This window comes from Artemia franciscana, chromosome 6 (assembly GCF_032884065.1).
Source record: "Artemia franciscana chromosome 6, ASM3288406v1, whole genome shotgun sequence".
In the NCBI taxonomy this organism is placed as follows: domain Eukaryota; kingdom Metazoa; phylum Arthropoda; class Branchiopoda; order Anostraca; family Artemiidae; genus Artemia; species Artemia franciscana.
In genome coordinates, this window is record NC_088868.1 from 2,029,395 (window position 1) to 2,047,665 (window position 18,271).

Consider the following 18,271-nt stretch of genomic DNA (forward strand, 5'->3'; position numbering starts at 1 on the left):
CCCCAGAGGAATGGTCTTTAAGTTAAAAATTTGGCCAATTGTTTCTTTAAAAATTTGGGCAAAAGTTCTAATTTTACCGCAAAGAGTGGGGCATTGAGAAGGAGGCAGCCCTCCTCATATAAGGCATAATTCCTGTTCGTTTTTAGTTTTAATGTTGATCCTTACTTTAAGTTGAAGAAACTTATTTTTTGCAATTTAATTTCTGATCTTTTTCAAACAGTGCCGGGAGACCCCACTCCCCATCCATAAACATTTACCCCCCGCCTTACTAGAATGTTCCTTTAAGGAAAGGTCCCCCGCGTAATACTCTCCACGGGAAATTTCCCCTGTGCAATATCATCCGCGCTACAAATCCCCGCACGAAATTTCTTGCTCACGATTCTGTCTCAAAAATTCTCCTTAGTATATTCTCATTCGAAAAAAAACACTTGTTTTTTATTTAATTTCTAATCCTTTTTCACTCATACCAAAAATGGAAGAAATTCTATTTTTGGGAAATTTCCCTATGTGGAAAAATTTTCCCACGGGAAATTTCCCCACTGAGAATTATTCCTGGTTATAATTCCCGTGGAGAGTTCCTCCCGTGGAAACCCCCCAACAAAGAAAAATCCTCCAGAAATTTCCAACCCCACTGAAAATTTTCTCCTGACAATTTCCCTTAGAAAATCTCCGCACTTAAAACTGGATCGACAGAGAGAGAGTAAGACAAATAAAAAAAAATCTCGTATAGGGATTCTGGCAAATCACCGTCTGTAAAATTTCCCCTTGACAGCTCATCCCCTTAAACTGTCCTCCCAACGGAAAATTCTCCCTGTAGAAAATCTTCCCGCAGAAAATCCCCCCTGAAAAATATCTGTATCCTTCCCAATAACAAATACTGTTTGAAAACAAGGGACACATTTTATAACTTTTAGCCCTTTCCTCGACCTTTCAACTATGCTGAACAAAATGGCTACCTTTTTTACTGTTGTAAAAAGAAGAATTGAGAGAAAGAGTCAAACTTTAGTGTAAAGAGCGGGGCGTTGATGAGGAAGCAGCCTCTTTCATATATGAAGTAATTTCTGGTCGTTTTAAGTTTTAATGTCGCTCCTTACTTTCAGTTAAAAAAACTTGTTTTTTTTATTTAATAACTTTTAATGGGTAGCATTAAACTTGATGCTTCTTTTGTATTTGGAATCAGTAAAAATTTTATGCTGAATTTTTATTACACTCATAGGAGTAAATAGACAGGTTCCCAGGTAGAAACAAGGTGTTTTTGCCAGGAGATTTTAATGCCCAGGTTGATAGAAATAAGGGTAGATGGTAGCCTAGGTATAACAATCCGGTGTCTGATCATAAAACGTCCCAATTAAAGATAAGAACAGGGCCTACAAAATTCCAAAAGTTTGTAGCCATTAATGTTTCCTTTTCCTACACCAAGCTTACCTAGGCTAACATCCATCCCTATTTTTACTGACCTGACCATTAAAATCTCCTAGTAAAAACACTGTAAATTGACATGACTCCTCACAACCCCCGAGGAAGGGCTGCAAGTTACAAAATTTGTCCCTTGCTTACATTTGTTATTGGGAAGGATCCACATATTTTCCAGGGGGGATTTTCTGCGAAACAATTTTCTACAGGGCGAATTTTCAGTTGGGAGGAAAGTTTCTGAAGATAAGCTTTCAAGGGGAAATTTTACACTGGGGTATTTGCCAGAATCCCTATACAAGATGTTTTTATTTATCTTACCCTCTCTTTGTCGATTCAGTTTTACATATGGAGATTTTCTAGGGGAAATTGTCTGATGGAAATTTTCAGTCGGGTTGGTAATTTCTGGAGGGTTTTCTTTGGAGGGGGGTTTTCTGTAGGAGATATTCTACACGGAGAATTATCACAAGGATTAATTCTCAATGGGGAAATTTTCCATGGGAAACTTTTTCTACATATGGGGGATTTTAGGCAGGAATTGAAAAACGATCAGAAATACTATATTTGAAGTCCCCTTCCTCCAATTTTTCTGCAGCAATAACTGAATGTTTAAACTTCATTCCCCGAACCGATTGCAAGATAAGACACGTGAGCTATTTCAGTGCCCTGGATATATATATATATATATATATATATATATATATATATATATATATATATATATATATATATATATATATATATATATATATATATATATATATATATATATATATATATATATATATATATATATATATATATATATATATATATATATATATATATATATATATATATATATATATATATATATATATATATATATATATATATATATATATATATATATATATATATATATATACATACATATATATATATATATATATATATATATATATATATATATATATATATATATATATATATATATATACATATATATATATATATATATATATATATATATATATATATATATATATATATATATATATATATATATATATATATATATATACATATACATATATATATATATATATATATATATATATATATATATATATATATATATATATATATATATATATATATATATATATGTATATATATATATATATATATATAAAGTATCCTTTGATTTAACTCTGTCCTCTCTCCTGAGTCCAAATTTAAAGTCCGTTTTACCCAGTCCCACCAAGTCGTAAGTTTCAATTTAATACCCCAGGATGTTTCGGAGATACTGAAGACGCCCAAGTTAAATAATCTTGCAACATATAGTGTCTTATAATTTATCTCTCTGCTTAACTGTGCTCTATAAGAGCTATTGTGCAAAAAACATTTTTATGGATCAAAGAAATTTCTTTTAACCTCATCCAACTTCTCCAAACAGAATATTTGAAGTCCCTATGCCCCGCCTTCACCCTTCCTTTCCTTCCATCCTACATTCTCCAGCATGACATGAAAGTTTAAGCTTCTTCCTGAAGCTAGTCAAAATATTGAAGGTATGCTATTTTGATGTCCTGGATACACATAGTGTCTTTTGAACTAGCTTTTCCCCTGTCCGATTTGAAATTGAAGATCCACTTGATCACTTCCAAAACTGCTTGGAAGTTTCAGCTTGGTCCTCCAAGCCATTTCCAAGAGTCTGCAGACCAGCACAGGATGTCTTTTGATTTACTCAGGTACCCGTTTCATCTACATACTACAGCTTTGAAACTCTGGGAATACTGGCCTAGCGAATAATCTTTATATTTTTTTTTGCTTCTAACATCTATCTCTTACCAATGGATAATTTCCGTATTTAGGATCATTATTCACGGGACCAAGGGGTTATGTTGATCTGGGAGGCATCCTCATTGGATCTTTGACACTAGTGAATAAAATGAGTATCTTGCAATTCGATGCAATATCATGGGGCAAGCGGGGAGGGCTGGATAGCGGATAAGAGAAAGGAGGTCAATTAACCTCAAATCGTGTTCGGGCCTTAAAAGCAGGAGAGTGGGGGCAGATGTGTTCTGGAATTTGGTATATTAAATTCCCTGTTGCCCAAAGTATTATGGCTGTAAACTTAAAACTGATCAGGGAAGGAAAGGTATTTTGTCCCATTTATTAGTGCAGACAGGGATCAATATGTCTTCTCAAGTCTACTTTGAAGCGCTTAAGCCGGCTTAGAACCGGACAGCAAGAAGTCCCTGGGACCCTCAAGTATAAATGGAGGCTTTGGTGCAATTCTGTGCCCAGCTTGGTCACATAATGGTTCTCAGGACTTGTCGATATTATTCTTTCAACAAGAGTTGAGATCCTGCAAGGACAGTCCCAAGCCTATTACCTCCGACTTATTATATATTTATGCCTACAAACATTACACTGCAATGGGGAGGAAACCCATAGTAGATAAGTTGGGTAAGAAGAGGTTTTACAACCTGAAAATGCCCATCAAACAGAAAAAAACAGAAGAACTATCTACTAATCAGAATCCTCTGCAAATACTGTGTCGTTCACTAGGCTATAATTACCTTGAGGGGCACCATTCCTCAAGTGGGAATAGAGTTGACCGCAAGGTCCTCAGTCTTTCAGGTACCCCGAAATGGTTGAGGCAGCCCATTGCAGAGGCAGTTGTCCATAAAGCTGAATCTTACGCCCTGTTATAGTTGTCTTTCTATAGAGGATCCTTCCGCGATGGTATTTTGCGTCACCATGTCATAAACATTACTAGGAGAAAGGTTTGTAACTTGAGGGACATGAGTAAACACCGTTGGATCCTTTTTGGTGCGCATTTGAGGTGCCGGCTTCCTCCTTTACCTGTATTTATAGCCCCAGGCGAGGGTACCCAAGTTTAGGCGAGGTTGCCTGAGTGTAGCGGTAGCTAAACCTCAGTAAATAAAGTTTCACGGTGAATAGGACATTATATAGTAAGATTAGAGGTGTCATTAAGTAGTTGATTATATGGCAGTATATTATAATTATTGGTAATATATAATGTCCAATTGGTCCTACAGAGAATATTTGACTAGGTTTTGAGACCACACATGCTACATGACCTAAGAAAAAATGAATGTCGAAAGAATAATGAAAAACAAAAATACGAAACAAATGAAGATAACTTTCTGCTATGGAATAATGAAAACAAGGAAAAAATCGATCTTTAACATAGTCTAATAAAAAAAGACTTGGTACACCTTCCTTCTAATTATAAGAAACGTCAATTCGTCGTGCTACACGTGTTACATTTTTAATAGAACCAATAACATGCTGAAACTGTAGTCATGGACAGAATTATATCTCCACCCGTGTCCAATCCAATTTTTTTAAGATTTGTTTCATTACTTACATTTTTTTTTTTACATTACATTTTTGTTTGCGTACCACAAGTTGGCTCCTCTTTTCTGTTCATTTCCAAAGAATTTTAGTTTTTATATAGTGTAATAGATATATATATATATATATATATATATATATATATATATATATATATATATATATATATATATATATATATATATATATATATATATATATATATATGTATTGCTTAGTTATGCTAAATAGGACAGCTTTTGTTTTATGTTTTTTTGTATCTTTTTGTTCTTTTTTCATCTCAAAAATTTTGTATAAGACAGTTGCAGAGCGCATCTGATGAAGACCAAATTGCCTTTATATCATACAAACTAAAAACAAGCAAAGCAATGGGGAATTAGTCTAAGACAGTGAAACTTTTCTAATTCAATTACTAAAACTAGAATTAAACTGAGTCCTGGTTTAACTTCCTTCAAGAAATGATTATGAGATTGTTTTAATATTTTGACTTAATCTTTAATGTTCACATTTTACTATCTCATAAGTCTCGTTTTATTTTTATATTTGCTTGGCCGAAATATTCATTTAAGGTTTAGAAGAGATTCACTATCTTAGATTAATTTCGAATTGTTTAAATTTTGTCGTTTTTAAGAAGACACCTAATTGTGAAAAACAAAATTTACACACGCGAAAAAAATTTTGGAAAAAATTTACAACCTAATTTACACACACGAAACGAAATTCCATCAAGTTGGGGCTGCAAAATCCCTTTGACCAAAAGGCATATGGCTGCACCGACAGAAAAGCGTCAGTATCATGAGAAATACGTGATATAAATTCATGGACTTTTCTGAAGGAGTAGAATTTATCCCCCTGTTAGCTATGTACCTGTAAATGGGATACTTGAAGTTGCTATAGCTTGATAACATAATAATTGGTCAGAAGCTGACGGAAAGAGAAAAGAAGCACTTCTATAGAATTCTTATTTCTAAGCTGATATTTCTACTGAAAATAGCACGAATAAAGAACCCTAACGGCACTACTTTTATTTTTTTTGCATGTTTGCTTCAGAAGTGGTTGACCAATAATATTTTACTTTTCTCGGAAGTAGTGCGTACTTATTTCCGACCATTTGCTCTTGTGAATCAGTAGGGGTTGGAATACAATAGCTTGCGTTGGTTTCATTAGCTATCTCATACACAGTTTTGGAAATTTAAGCTATAATCTACAGCAGCGATATAAAAAAATCATTAAAAAAAGGGGAAAATTATTGCAAAAGGAAAAACAAATTCTATTTTCAACACATGTTTAATAGTTCCTTTCTATTTTTATATGAGACGTCAAAAATCTAAGATATACTACCTTAAAAATTCTGAAAGGACTATCTTGTAAATTACAAGTGTCCTTTGCTATCTCTATAGTCTCCAATCCATCTCTCCTATGGTACTCCATGTCATATTGCTTCTTGTTAGTGAGTCTACGAAAATTTTGAAGGACATTAAAAATAGAATTCATTGGCTTCTTTGGCTCCATAAATGCTATGTTCTGAAAAGATTGGTGAAATTAGTCATTAAACCTATTTAAATTAAAGTAACGAATAAGGCGAAAGTTAATTGAATTGAATGTGTAGTTTAAGCTAAATTAACCAAATTACATAAACTTTGTTAAATAAATTGAACTTAATGAACAGATGAACTTAATAAAAATGAAGGAACAAAATCTTTTTATATAAAGCAGCAGTTTTTTAGAAAATGAACATCTATTTACGAAAAAGAGAAATAAAAGTTCTGAAGATTTAACCTGGAAACCTGAGAAATCATACTGCAGCCCAAAATTCCTATTTCATGAGAAAGGTTCCTTAGGTTAATATTGAAAAGAGAGGTCCATATTCCCCCTTCGTTCTGAGAAATAAGTTTTAGCTATATATGGGCGATGCAAGGTGACAGCTTCTCTCTTATTGCAGAAATAACTAAACTTTAACATAAAAAAAATTACATTCACATGCTAACCTGCAAAGAAATTGTTGGGGATTGATTTATATCCCCTAAGAATGGCTATAAAATTCGAACCAGCAATACTCGGGCCAAAATTGACCCTAAATAACAATATTCACCTGCATTAATTGCAGAGGATAAAAGAATCATAGAGTTTTAGCAGAAGTTACTTAAACAAAGAATTATAAAAGTTCCTGTATTACCTCCAAAAAAAAAAACAAGTTTCATTTTCCCCTTGTTGTTTTCTTCCATATTCACAGAAACTACAATAAATAGAAGCAGGACCAACGCCCCTAAGCCTTCTAAACGTCAGATCGTCATTTGCATTCTACGGAGAATAATTTTTATTTCGAGAAGTGTGTTTTATTTGTGATACCATCTTATTGAAAGAGCATTGCAATAACATTCAAAAACACTGAGAAGAACTCGCATAAGTTAACTTGCTGTGTAATATAAAGTGATATTCATTCCAGAAGGACAAGGCAATTTTGATTTATAAACAGAATAAAAAAGTAAAGGATTAAAAGGCACAATGTTTTCAGTAAAGTGCAAATGACATTCTTGCCTTTGTAAAGCTTAGGGGCGTTAGCCTTACTTTGTTTATAGTAATTTCTGCTCGTTGGCAGGTTTATTTGATAATTTGTTATATTTGTGTTTGTTTTGGGTCTTATTTCTTCTGGTATTCATTGACAATAATGCATGTTATTTTTAAGCTTGAATTATTATTTGGCTTTATTTCTGCTCCTTCTTGATTTAAGGTAGCTCTTTACTTGTCTTTGAAAGACTTTATTTTTATTTATTTTCTTAAATTGGATAAGTTAGGTAAGATATTTCAACCAAAAAATAACAAAAATCATTCAATAATACAATCACAATTCCCCACAAATACTCCATGACCTGTGAGGGAGGGGATCATGAAACAAAACTTCTAAATATAGAACAATTCAACATTAAAACTCATAATATGTAAAATATTTATTCATAAAAATAGAGAAAAGAAAAAAAAGAAGAAAAAGAAGAGACAGAAGGAAAAGAAGAAAGAGAGCTCACTTAAAAATGAGAAACCCTACAACTGAAATCAGACGATGCGGGACTTTACAGACCAGGCAAGAAAAATTAATATATAAATAAAAAGGATGCGCATTTAAAAAATCACAGATTAAAATTTAATTTATTGAAAATTTGCTACCAAGCACTCGTAAATTAATATCTGATCATTCATAATTGACATTTCTTTTCATTGCCTTGTAAAAGAACCATCTGCAAAGTTTTCCTCGGTTCTTCTGCTTTGATTCCAAAAATTAGGATTTTGACCTACTATTTTTTTCTTTTTTGACAAAATATTGCAACAAATTTTAAAAAGAGTTTGAATATGGAACTTTAGATGGATGAGTGTGGGAACAATTATTCAAATAAAAGGGTTGAAAATCTGCATAACTGTTGGCCTTCTATAGGGATGAAGCCATCGTGACCTCTATCCTGTTTTGGCTCTGAATTTAAACAAATATTTATGAAACATTTTATTATTAGAATCGTAATATGTAATATTTTGTTTTAACTGCTTGTTTATTTAAATGAATGCATTTTAAGCTCAAAACTAAAAAGAGTTTGGATGTATGATTTAAAAAACATAAATAAAATATAAAAGAGCAAGAATCAATGCCACCAGATTCTGAAACTTTAATTGAATTATCTTCATTGCTTGAAATTTTAATCAATATAATTAAACATGTTTCTCACTAATAATCAATACGATCACTTTTTATGAAACATTTATTGTCCTTGACAAGATCTCCTTGGTTTTTCTAAGTCAAAATTTAAAGTCTACTTCACTTCCCACAAAATGTTCCCTCAAAGTTACAGCTTAAGCCTTCCAGCTTTCAGTAAGCCATTAATTTATGCCCTTAGCCTTGGCTAAGATTTTGCAGATGCGCCCTTTTAATGACCTGGATGCAAACAGCGTCTTTTGTTTAGTTCAACCTGTCTTTAAAGTTTCAAGTTAATACCATTAGCCGCTCCTGAGATAAATGGATACATCATTTTAATAAAATGGAAGCAAGTTGTGTCTTTTGAGTTAATTCAACATATCTTGAAACTTTCAACATAATGCTCTCGGAGGCTTCTGGCATATCGAAGCAAAGCTGTTTTGACAACAGGTATTCACATAGTGTCATTTTATTTAGGTCAACATCTCTTTCAAGATGGCCTGAAAGTTTCAACTTAATGCTCTCGGAGGATTCTGGTATATCGGAGCAAAGCTGTTTTGACAACAGGTATTCACATAGTGTCATTTTATTTAAGTCAACATCTCTCAAAAGATGGTCTGAAATTTTCAACTTAGTGCTCTCGGAGATTTCTGGCATATAGGAGCAAAGCTGTTTTGACAACAGGTATTCGCATAGTGTCATTTTATTTAGGTCAACATCTCTCTCAAGATGGCCTGAAAGTTTCAACTTAATGCTCTCGGAGGATTCTGGTATATCGGAGCAAAGCTGTTTTGACAACAGGTATTCACATAGTGTCATTTTATTTAAGTCAACATCTCTCAAAAGATGGTCTGAAATTTTCAACTTAGTGCTCTCGGATATTTCTGGCATATAGGAGCAAAGCTGTTTTGACAACAGGTATTCGCATAGTGTCATTTTATTTAGGTCAACATCTCTCTCAAGATGGCCTGAAAGTTTCAACTTAATGCTCTCGGAGGTTTCTGGCATATCGGAGCAAAGCTGTTTTGACAACAGGTATTCACATAGTGTCATTTTATTTAGGTCAACATCTCTCTCAAGATGGCCTGAAAGTTTCAACTTAACACCCTTAGCCGTTTCTGAGATATTACAGATACGCCCTGTTGAAAAACTGGATGCATATAGTGCTGTTTTCTTAGTGAAAACTCTTAGCTATTTCTAAAATATTTCAGATACATCCTTTTGACAATTTGGGCTGTTTAGTTTCTATTGACTTGGCTCAAAATCCCCGTCAACAATGCCTTTAAAAATTCAACTTAATATCCTTAGCCGTTTTATTAGACATTGCAGAAACGCACTTTTGACAACTAGGATGCATATCCTATACGTTCGACAAAAATAAAATGATAGTTGGTCCTGATAGGCGGTATGTTTGTCCCCTTTGTAAAGATGATGATGAAGACTTGGATCATTTTCTCCGGAAATACCCGGTGCTCTTGGATTTACGGGAAATTTATTTGCATGGGATTAATTTGATGCTTCCGGGTATTCTACAAAATAGTAACCCAACCACAATATTTCGAGTGGGAATATATATAGATAAATCGTTAATAAGAAGAAAAAGATTTATATGACTAATTTCTTTTGTAGTTAGATTAGACACTTTTTGCGTTGAATTCTGTTTTTTGTGCGTACGTACTGTTGTTAATTTCCTTGCTTGTTTGTTATTTATTTATATTTTTGTGTGTATATGGCCCATGGGTTTTTGAAATACACCTATCTATCTATCTATAGTGTCCTTTGATTTAGTTCAACATCCCCCCCACACTCCCTGAAAGTCTAATCTTAGATATTGCAGGTAGGAGTTTTGACAACATGTATATGCACAGCGTCTTTCAATTTAGTTCAGCAGTCACCCCCCAACAGGCACTGAAAGTTTCAACTGAATACCCATTGCTGTTCCCCAGACATTGAAAATAAGATCTCTTGACAATCTGAACGTCCATAACGTCTTTATTAGTTCTAAGCATGCCCTGAGAGCACAAACTTAATAGCCCTTGTCGTTTCTAAGATATTGTAGATGCGTCCTTTGAAAACTTGGATTCACGCAGCTTCTTTTGATTTATTTCAAGATCCCTCTCAACTTACACTGAAAGTTTCAACTTCATATCGTTAGCCATTCCTAAGATACAAAGTGACCCCTGGCCTATTTAAATTTTCCCTCATAATTGCTGGAATGTTTTACCTAATTACCCTTAACCGTTCCTGAGACGTTGCAAATACGCCGTTTTGACAACCGGGATGCAAATTGCACCATTTGATTTCTTTTTTTTTCAACATTCAGTAAAAGACCCAACTAGAAGTTTCAATTAAATATCCGTAGTTGTTCCTGAGGTATTGAAAGTACCCCTTTTGACAACTTTGGTAAACATAGCTTCTTCTGTATTAGTTTAATATGCCCTAATTTTTTCAGCTTAACACCCTTAGCCAATTCCTGAAGTATTGCTGATACGCCCTTTTTTCAGCATGGGCACAGATAATGTCTGTCGATTTATTTCAACATTCCTCTCAACATTCCCTTAAAATGTCACCAAATTACTCTTAGCCGTTCCTGAGTTATTGCAGACATGCCCTGTTAGGCAACCTGTATGCGCATAGTATCTTCCGATAGAGTTTAGTATCCTCCTCTACTGGAGGATCCTCCTCCACTGGACCTGAAATTTTCAACTTAATACCTTTAGCTCTTCTTCAGATAATGCAAGTACACTCTTTTGGCAGCCTAAATACACATGGTGTCTTCAAAATTAGTTCAAAATCACCCACAGCATTCCCTGAGGGTTCACCTTAATACCCCAGCCTTTTTGGACACGCCCAGATCAGTATGCAAAGAATGGGCAGCATGTACGATTTAAAGCCCTTGCTCCAGTGGATTTGAGAGGTCGTTTCATCCCCAGAAGAATAGCTGTTGGGAATTTCCACTAATTTTAACAAAATTGTTATCTCAAAATTGCCATTGGATGTCTTTGGGGTTTAGGGGGAGTACAGCTATGAAAGACAAGGGAGGGGGATGGATGCCGTTCAATCACTTTTGAAGGTTAAAAGGACATTAGAAGTTTCAATTTCTGATTAAATCCAAAATGTCTACGACAACCTCCTCAATAATAAATGGCCAGGTGAAAAAAAGTATTAATGAACAATACAATAAAGGCATATCGCTCTTTACCTAAGTAGTGCCTAGGCACCGCCTAAGGCTTCACCGTTCCATTCAAAAATACCCTTGGCCTTAGCTATTCTACTTACAAAATCTTCTTCGCATCCACCATCTTTATTAATAATACTACCCAGGTAAGTGAAGCTATCCACTTCATAGATCTTCTCGCTACCCTACATCACGTTGCACCTTGACTTTTTCCCAATCTAAGCGACTAAGTTTTCTTAACGTTAAAATTCAAACCTATTCTTTCACCCTGACCTCTCAAAACCTTCAAAAAAATCATTGATTTTGCTAGCATTTTCAGCTAGTGCACTCAAATTATCAGCAAAGAATAATTCGAGAATAGTTTCAATTTCCCATTGGATTCCATGATCTCCCATAGCCTTTTGTCGTTTTCCTTAGGACAAAGTTCTTCAAAATGATCCATGTAAACAGAGATCATTTTAGTGTTGCAATGATAGTTGATCATTTCAGTAACGATCATTTGAGTGATGCAATGATCATTTAGTGGCAATGCTGCCACCTAACTGGCATCATTGCCAACGTAAAAGCGCTGCCAAGTGAAGACCGATGCGGGCAAAATGTATTAGGTTTTTTTGAGGGGGTGGGGGTTAGACCAGGGCACATTGTATAGAAGGAGTTGCTGAAGAAACTTCGAAAGGGGCTCATTCGATAGGAAAGTGAAAGGGCTAGTGCCGTTTGCTGTTTGCCTTTTTGTTTTTCACTGTTGGTCTTTTGTGTAAAAGACTGACCTTGGATTACTACTACTACTAACAACTCACAGCAGCACCAAGCCGTAGCAAAAACACAGCTACGTACGCTCCTTCTCCTTCCCAATCTATTCAAAATCTCACTCCTTACACCCTCCCACGAAGTTCATATTTCCTTTGAATCTTTCTTTATGACATACTCCCACCCCAAAAGACTACGACTTGCTTTCCATTTAGCCATAGACGGTTGGCCAAAAAGGACAATCTTCGGCAATCTGTCCTACTTCTCGCGCATAACATGCCCTAACCATCTCAACCTTTCTTTCATTGCAGCCCTAGAAATCGGGACTGAACCAAGCTTTTCGCACAGCCTACTGTTTGAAATACGATCAGTCAGCCGGTTACCCAGAGCAATCCGTAGGGAATATCTCTGAAAAACATAGTTCAGTACTGAACTAGCTTTCAGTACTGAAATAGCTTTCATGGTGTCAACATCTAAACTAATTGGATTATTTTTCATTTTCACATACCTGATAGTCTGAGGTATGAATTTTTATTCCCACTTGCTAGATCTCACAGTATTTGGCAAAATACCAGTTATTAATTAAAACTTGTGTGACGATTTATCAAGGTGTCAAAATCTATTGATTTCACATATTTGATATCCTATGGACTTAAATTGAATGTAAGGAGAGAGGGAATAGAGGGAGAGGAAAGAAAAAGAAAAGAGAGGGAAGGTGGAGTAAGGGAGTGAGGCAGGTTAATTTTAGAAAGCATTTGGTCAGTTTAAAATGGAAAAAAAAATTAATTTTCAATCCTGTTTTGAACTTTTTAAGCCGATCTCTAACTGATAGAGTTAGGCAAGAGTGAATCCAAAAGGAAGCTGTCGCTTATTTTAATCGCAGTACCATTATCCAAGCAAAGAAAGTTTTTTATGCCGAACTAAGTGTTACAACCCGAATGGTGACTCTCTCTAAAGATGAAGATAATATTCTTAACATGTGTAAAACTTTATTTGCTGCTGCCAAGCAAAACCTAAAAATCCCAAAAATTGTTATTCTTACTCCATGTGAAGTCCAAACTATAAGAGAGGCCGTAAATGCCACAGTTGTATCCAAGGTCAATGAGTTATCGCGTAAATTGGATAGAGTTCTGGCAAACATATCTCACCCTTCAAGTAGCCTATCTGACCAGTCACTGGTCTTGCCCCAAAGTCATGATTCAATGCCTAAGCCCTCGTATGCTGTAATCCTAAAAAACCCTCCAAAAGAACTAAAAGGCCCAACGGAGCGCCAAGCATTTATAGACAGTTTTTGTCCTAGCCCTGGCAGCGATGTATCTGAGCTACGCCGTGACAAGAATGAATGGAACCTTGTCGTCTCGTCTAAAGAAACCGCTACTCTAATTGTTAAAAAGGCAAAGCGTTCTGACCCCACTCCAAATGCTCCACTTAAGGAGTCTGCTTTTGTTGCTGTTATTAAACAAGTACCGGACGAATCTCTTCAAAGAAGAATTGAATGTCTTACCACTTTTTGCAGACTAATACAATCTTCTCCATTTTCTAGTCCAGCACCGTTATGGTGGTTCCAGTCTTCACGTCGGATCCTATTTCTAGGAAGCCCCTTTCTTATTTTGTCCCAATAGCTTGTCATTAATGCTTCAACCTGAAAAAAACGACAGCTTGAGCGTGGATCAAATGAGAACCTTAATCAGTTCGTCACCAAAGCAGCAACAGAACGATAACAGTCTTTCATTTGCCGCATTTTTTTTTAATTGATTGTAAAATAATAGGTCAGACTTGTGCAAAAAGTACACGAAGACAAAACAATCTGTAGGTGTAACCACATCAGGTTGACTGTTCAAACAGTTTTCTTTGAATTATACAGATGCTCTTTCACTTCATTGTCCTTAAATTTTTTTAGCAAAACTTGGCTGTACCTACCATAACCAGAAATAAAACATAAATGAAATCCTGATCTTATGAAGGGAACACATTAGTAACAAAAGAGTAGTGTCATTCAATTACCCAATCAACAATCTTTCCAAATATAATAGTCACTGCTGTGATAGTTGCACCTTAAACCTCCATCCTAATGATGCCAGGAAACTTTTTTGTCCATTATTTTTATTACTTTAATCATGCCGCATCTCCTTCGTAAATGGGCTTTTCCATTCTTAACCTGGCCAACCCCCTTTTTCCCAGGGGATATCGTATCGAACCAGTGATCTCAGAAGATCGGGAGAGGCCTGATTTTATCCGAATTCAAAAGTTCTAGCGCCCTTTTAAGTGACCAAATATATTAGAGGACAAATAGCCCCCTCTCCTGCGCCACATTTTCTCATACTAGTCCGATCAAAATTTTTAGATGGCCAATTTTGTTCAGTCAAGTTGAAAGATTAATAGTTATGTCTTTGAGCATGAGATAAGAAAAAACATTTATTTTAAAAATGTCTATCACAAGCCCTGATGATCCGAACTTGCATTTCGGAGTCATATAACCAAAAAAAAAATCATAAATAAAGGACACAACCAAAAAAATGATGAAAAATACCAAAAACAACAATATCAGAGTAACAAAACCACTCATTAGTCGAAAATATTAAGCAGCAAAATGTCAGAAGACCAAAAAGGTAGACCAAAAAGCCAAAAAAAACTAAAAGGACTGAAATAAAAAAATAACTCTGCACATCCGCAGGGGGGAGGGCTACAAACTATGATCTTTGGCCATTGTTCATATTTAGTATTGGCTATTGGCAAATATGCATATATTTTTCGGTGGGGGAGGGGGCATTTCCTGGAGGGGAGTTTCTGGAGGATTTCCTCGAGGGGAGTACGTGGAAATATCTTTCTATAGAGAAATTTTTTGTGGAGGAAGGAGATTTTACATAGAGGGGGAGCTGGATTTTACGGTATTAATTAAAACGATCAGAAAAAAATTCAAATAAAAGTAAGGAGCAACATTGAAACTTTAAACAAATAGACATTATTACGTATACAAAGGGGTTGATGCTTCTTCAAAACCTTGCTATTTATGCTAAATATAAAAAATGGCGTATTATTCTAATTAAACGGGCCTTTGTGTTTCAGGAGTCAGTCTTGAATAAGTGAAAAAAAAGTCAAACTTGAGCGTAAAGAATGAGGTAGGGGCAATACCCCTCATATACATAACGATTTCTGTTAGTTTTAAGTTTTAATGTTGCTAATTATTTTCAATTAAAAGACTTGTTTGTTTTTTGTGTTTAATTCTAAAAGGTTTGATAACAGATGCCAGCTCTAACGACTGAATGGAATATACAGAGACGACCTAACTGTCTCTGGTAGCTTTTTTAAGCCTGGAAATGAACTCAAGTTAGCTTCTTTTTTTGCTATCCCCTTTTTTGCTACTCTTTCCGAATTATAAGTTTTTTCCCCATTTTATATCTATTGATTTGTCATCATTTGTTATGTGCTTAGTGTCAAGATAATGGTGATATGGATTTGGAAGAAACGGTGCTCGTCCAGAGTTAGTTCTCATAAAAATTGGTGCATGAAGAACGATCTCGACATGCCTCTGGATATCTGGCTAGCTAATACAAAACCAAATACACCTAGGGACCTTTGGGTTGGCAGTCCTTCTCTTGAAACTTCTATTGCTACGCATGGAGCCAGAAACTCAGCCTCAGATATATCATTTCAAACTCTTTCTCGACCCCAAACTGCCCAAGGACGACTCCCTCTGAATATCATTGACCAAGATGGCATCAATATGGTCACCTAGTACGTTCTGACACTGAACCAACCCGGTTTAAAGCTTCTATTAGCCAAAGGATTAAAGAAATATAAATCTGTAATTGCTGGAATCACTGAAACTCATCTATTTGGTGATGGTGTGGAGTGCATTGGTGATGGACACACTGCTCTGGTCTGGTGGTCACCAGAAATGAGGAGGCACTGGCTTAGTGCTGAACAGTTCCACACGCCAGGCCCTCTTGTCTTTCCAAACAGTAACACCCAGGCTCCTGATAGCAAGCATCGACTGTAAACATGGAAAAATATCCATCATCCCATGTTACGCCCCACAAGTGAAGCCAAGCACGAAGATAAGGATGATTTTCATACTCTTTTAAGTTCTGAGCTCTTGTCAGCTACTTACTTTACATACTTAGATCCTCTTACGCCTGGGAGCGCACAGGGAAGCAAAGTTAGACCTCCAACTTGACCGTACTTGTGGCAAAGACCAAAGTTTATTCAAAGTGGCTCGGAGACTCGTTGCATCTTTCTCCAGGGATCTACGAAGTGTTCTGCGTTTTCTTCCACTCCTTTGAATGCCGGGTGGGGCCCAACACCAGAAATCGTGTGGGGAGCGTCCTTCACTCATGCAGGTCATATTCCCCCAACACTTCCATCTTCTCATTCTGATCCCGTCGGTCACCAGTTTAAACCCATTTGGTGTATGCCCGGGAGGCCAACAGGGTTACCCTGTTGGCTCCCTCAGGCCACAACTGACAGTCCAAAGTTCATAAAGTGGTGAGGGTTGGTCGACAGGCTAGTAGCCTGTTACCGTAAAAAAACAATTATTACTGAATCAACAACAAATGGTCTCGGAATTTTCTCGTCAGTATCTCCCCGTGACTACCTCATCCTTCTAGGAGATATGAATGCTAGCATTTCAAATGAGTCAAGCCAGTGGGATTTCGTTGTTGGACCCTTAACAGCAGATAGCCTAAACGACAACGGAGAGAATTTTGAACTGCTGTCTCGCCCAGAATCTTACCATTGCAGACACATAGTTATAGGAATACACCAGGTACAGGAATGATGAATCAAAGAAGATGATGCTCTACTACATCGTCATATGCCGGCGATGGCTGTCGTCTGTACAGAATTGTCACACCTACCGAGGTGCCAAGCTTGGGAACACCACGTCTTTTAGCAGCCAAAATCAGGCTTCGCCTAAAAGATACAAAAGCAGCCAGATACCTCAGAAAATTGACACCTACCGTATCCAGCAAGATCTCACTTTGGCTAAGCAGCATCAGGTCGATATATCCGATAGATTTGAGTTCCTTACGCAGTGCGACGATAGTGAAGCTGTATGGAAGGTCTTCAAAGAATATACTCTTGCAACTTTAATTAGTGTTGCTGGAATGAAGCAGTTTAAGAAAAGAGACTGGATCAGTAACGAGTCCCTCGCCATTATTGATCACTGACGGGAATCCCGCCTTTGCGGGGACATGACCGTGTCTAGACGACTGAATAAAGAGCGTAACATCATGCTGAACAAGGATCGTAAGACTTTTTTTACCAAAAACCAGGCGAGCTCACAGAGGCAGCCAGTAAAAATGATGGAGGAGCCACATATAAGATACTCCGTGAGTTTTCAGGTCAATAGACTCAAACTACATCGTATCTCCGTAACTCCAGTAGCAAGAATTCTTATGACCAACAACAGTGCCTCCACCAGTAGGAAGTCCACTTCGAGAAGCTACTAAGCTTAGACCCACCTGACCAAATTGACGACTAGATTATTGCTGCTGATTAAACTCCTACACCTGCCCTCGATGGCCCTGAATTAACAGCAGAAAAGGTTAAAGCTGCAGTATGAAAGCTGAAGAAAAACAAAGCACCGGGATTGGGTGGCTAGACATCAGAACTTCTTAAAAATAAAGATCCATCCATGACCCTCTGGATAAAAGCGCTTTTTAATACTGTGTAACACTCTGAAATGATACCATCAGACAGGAGAAGAAGCTTACTTGTGCCAGTCTACAAGAGAAAAGGAAGTAAATCAGAATGCAATAATTATAGCGGAATAACTCTGCTCTTGGTACCCGGCAAACTCTTCGCCATACTGCTCCTCAAGCGTTCGGAAAAGATGTGTTGCTGCTTCCAAAATTTTCCACTCTATCATGGACCATGTTCTAAACAAAACA

At 36.2% G+C, this 18,271-nt stretch overlaps 1 protein-coding gene across 1 annotated transcript in view; it reads right to left on the bottom strand.

The window, feature by feature from the left end:
- Positions 1-18,271, bottom strand: part of LOC136027900 (transient receptor potential cation channel subfamily A member 1-like) — a 175,412-nt gene that overhangs the window by 150,524 nt on the left and 6,617 nt on the right. Inside the window, exons 2-3 of the mRNA XM_065705331.1 lie at positions 13,885-14,022; positions 6,118-6,300 (exon numbers count right to left, since the gene is read on the bottom strand). Coding sequence (XP_065561403.1) covers positions 6,118-6,300; positions 13,885-14,010 — 309 coding nt within the window. The 5' untranslated portion in view covers positions 14,011-14,022. The remainder of the gene's footprint in view (positions 1-6,117; positions 6,301-13,884; positions 14,023-18,271) is intronic.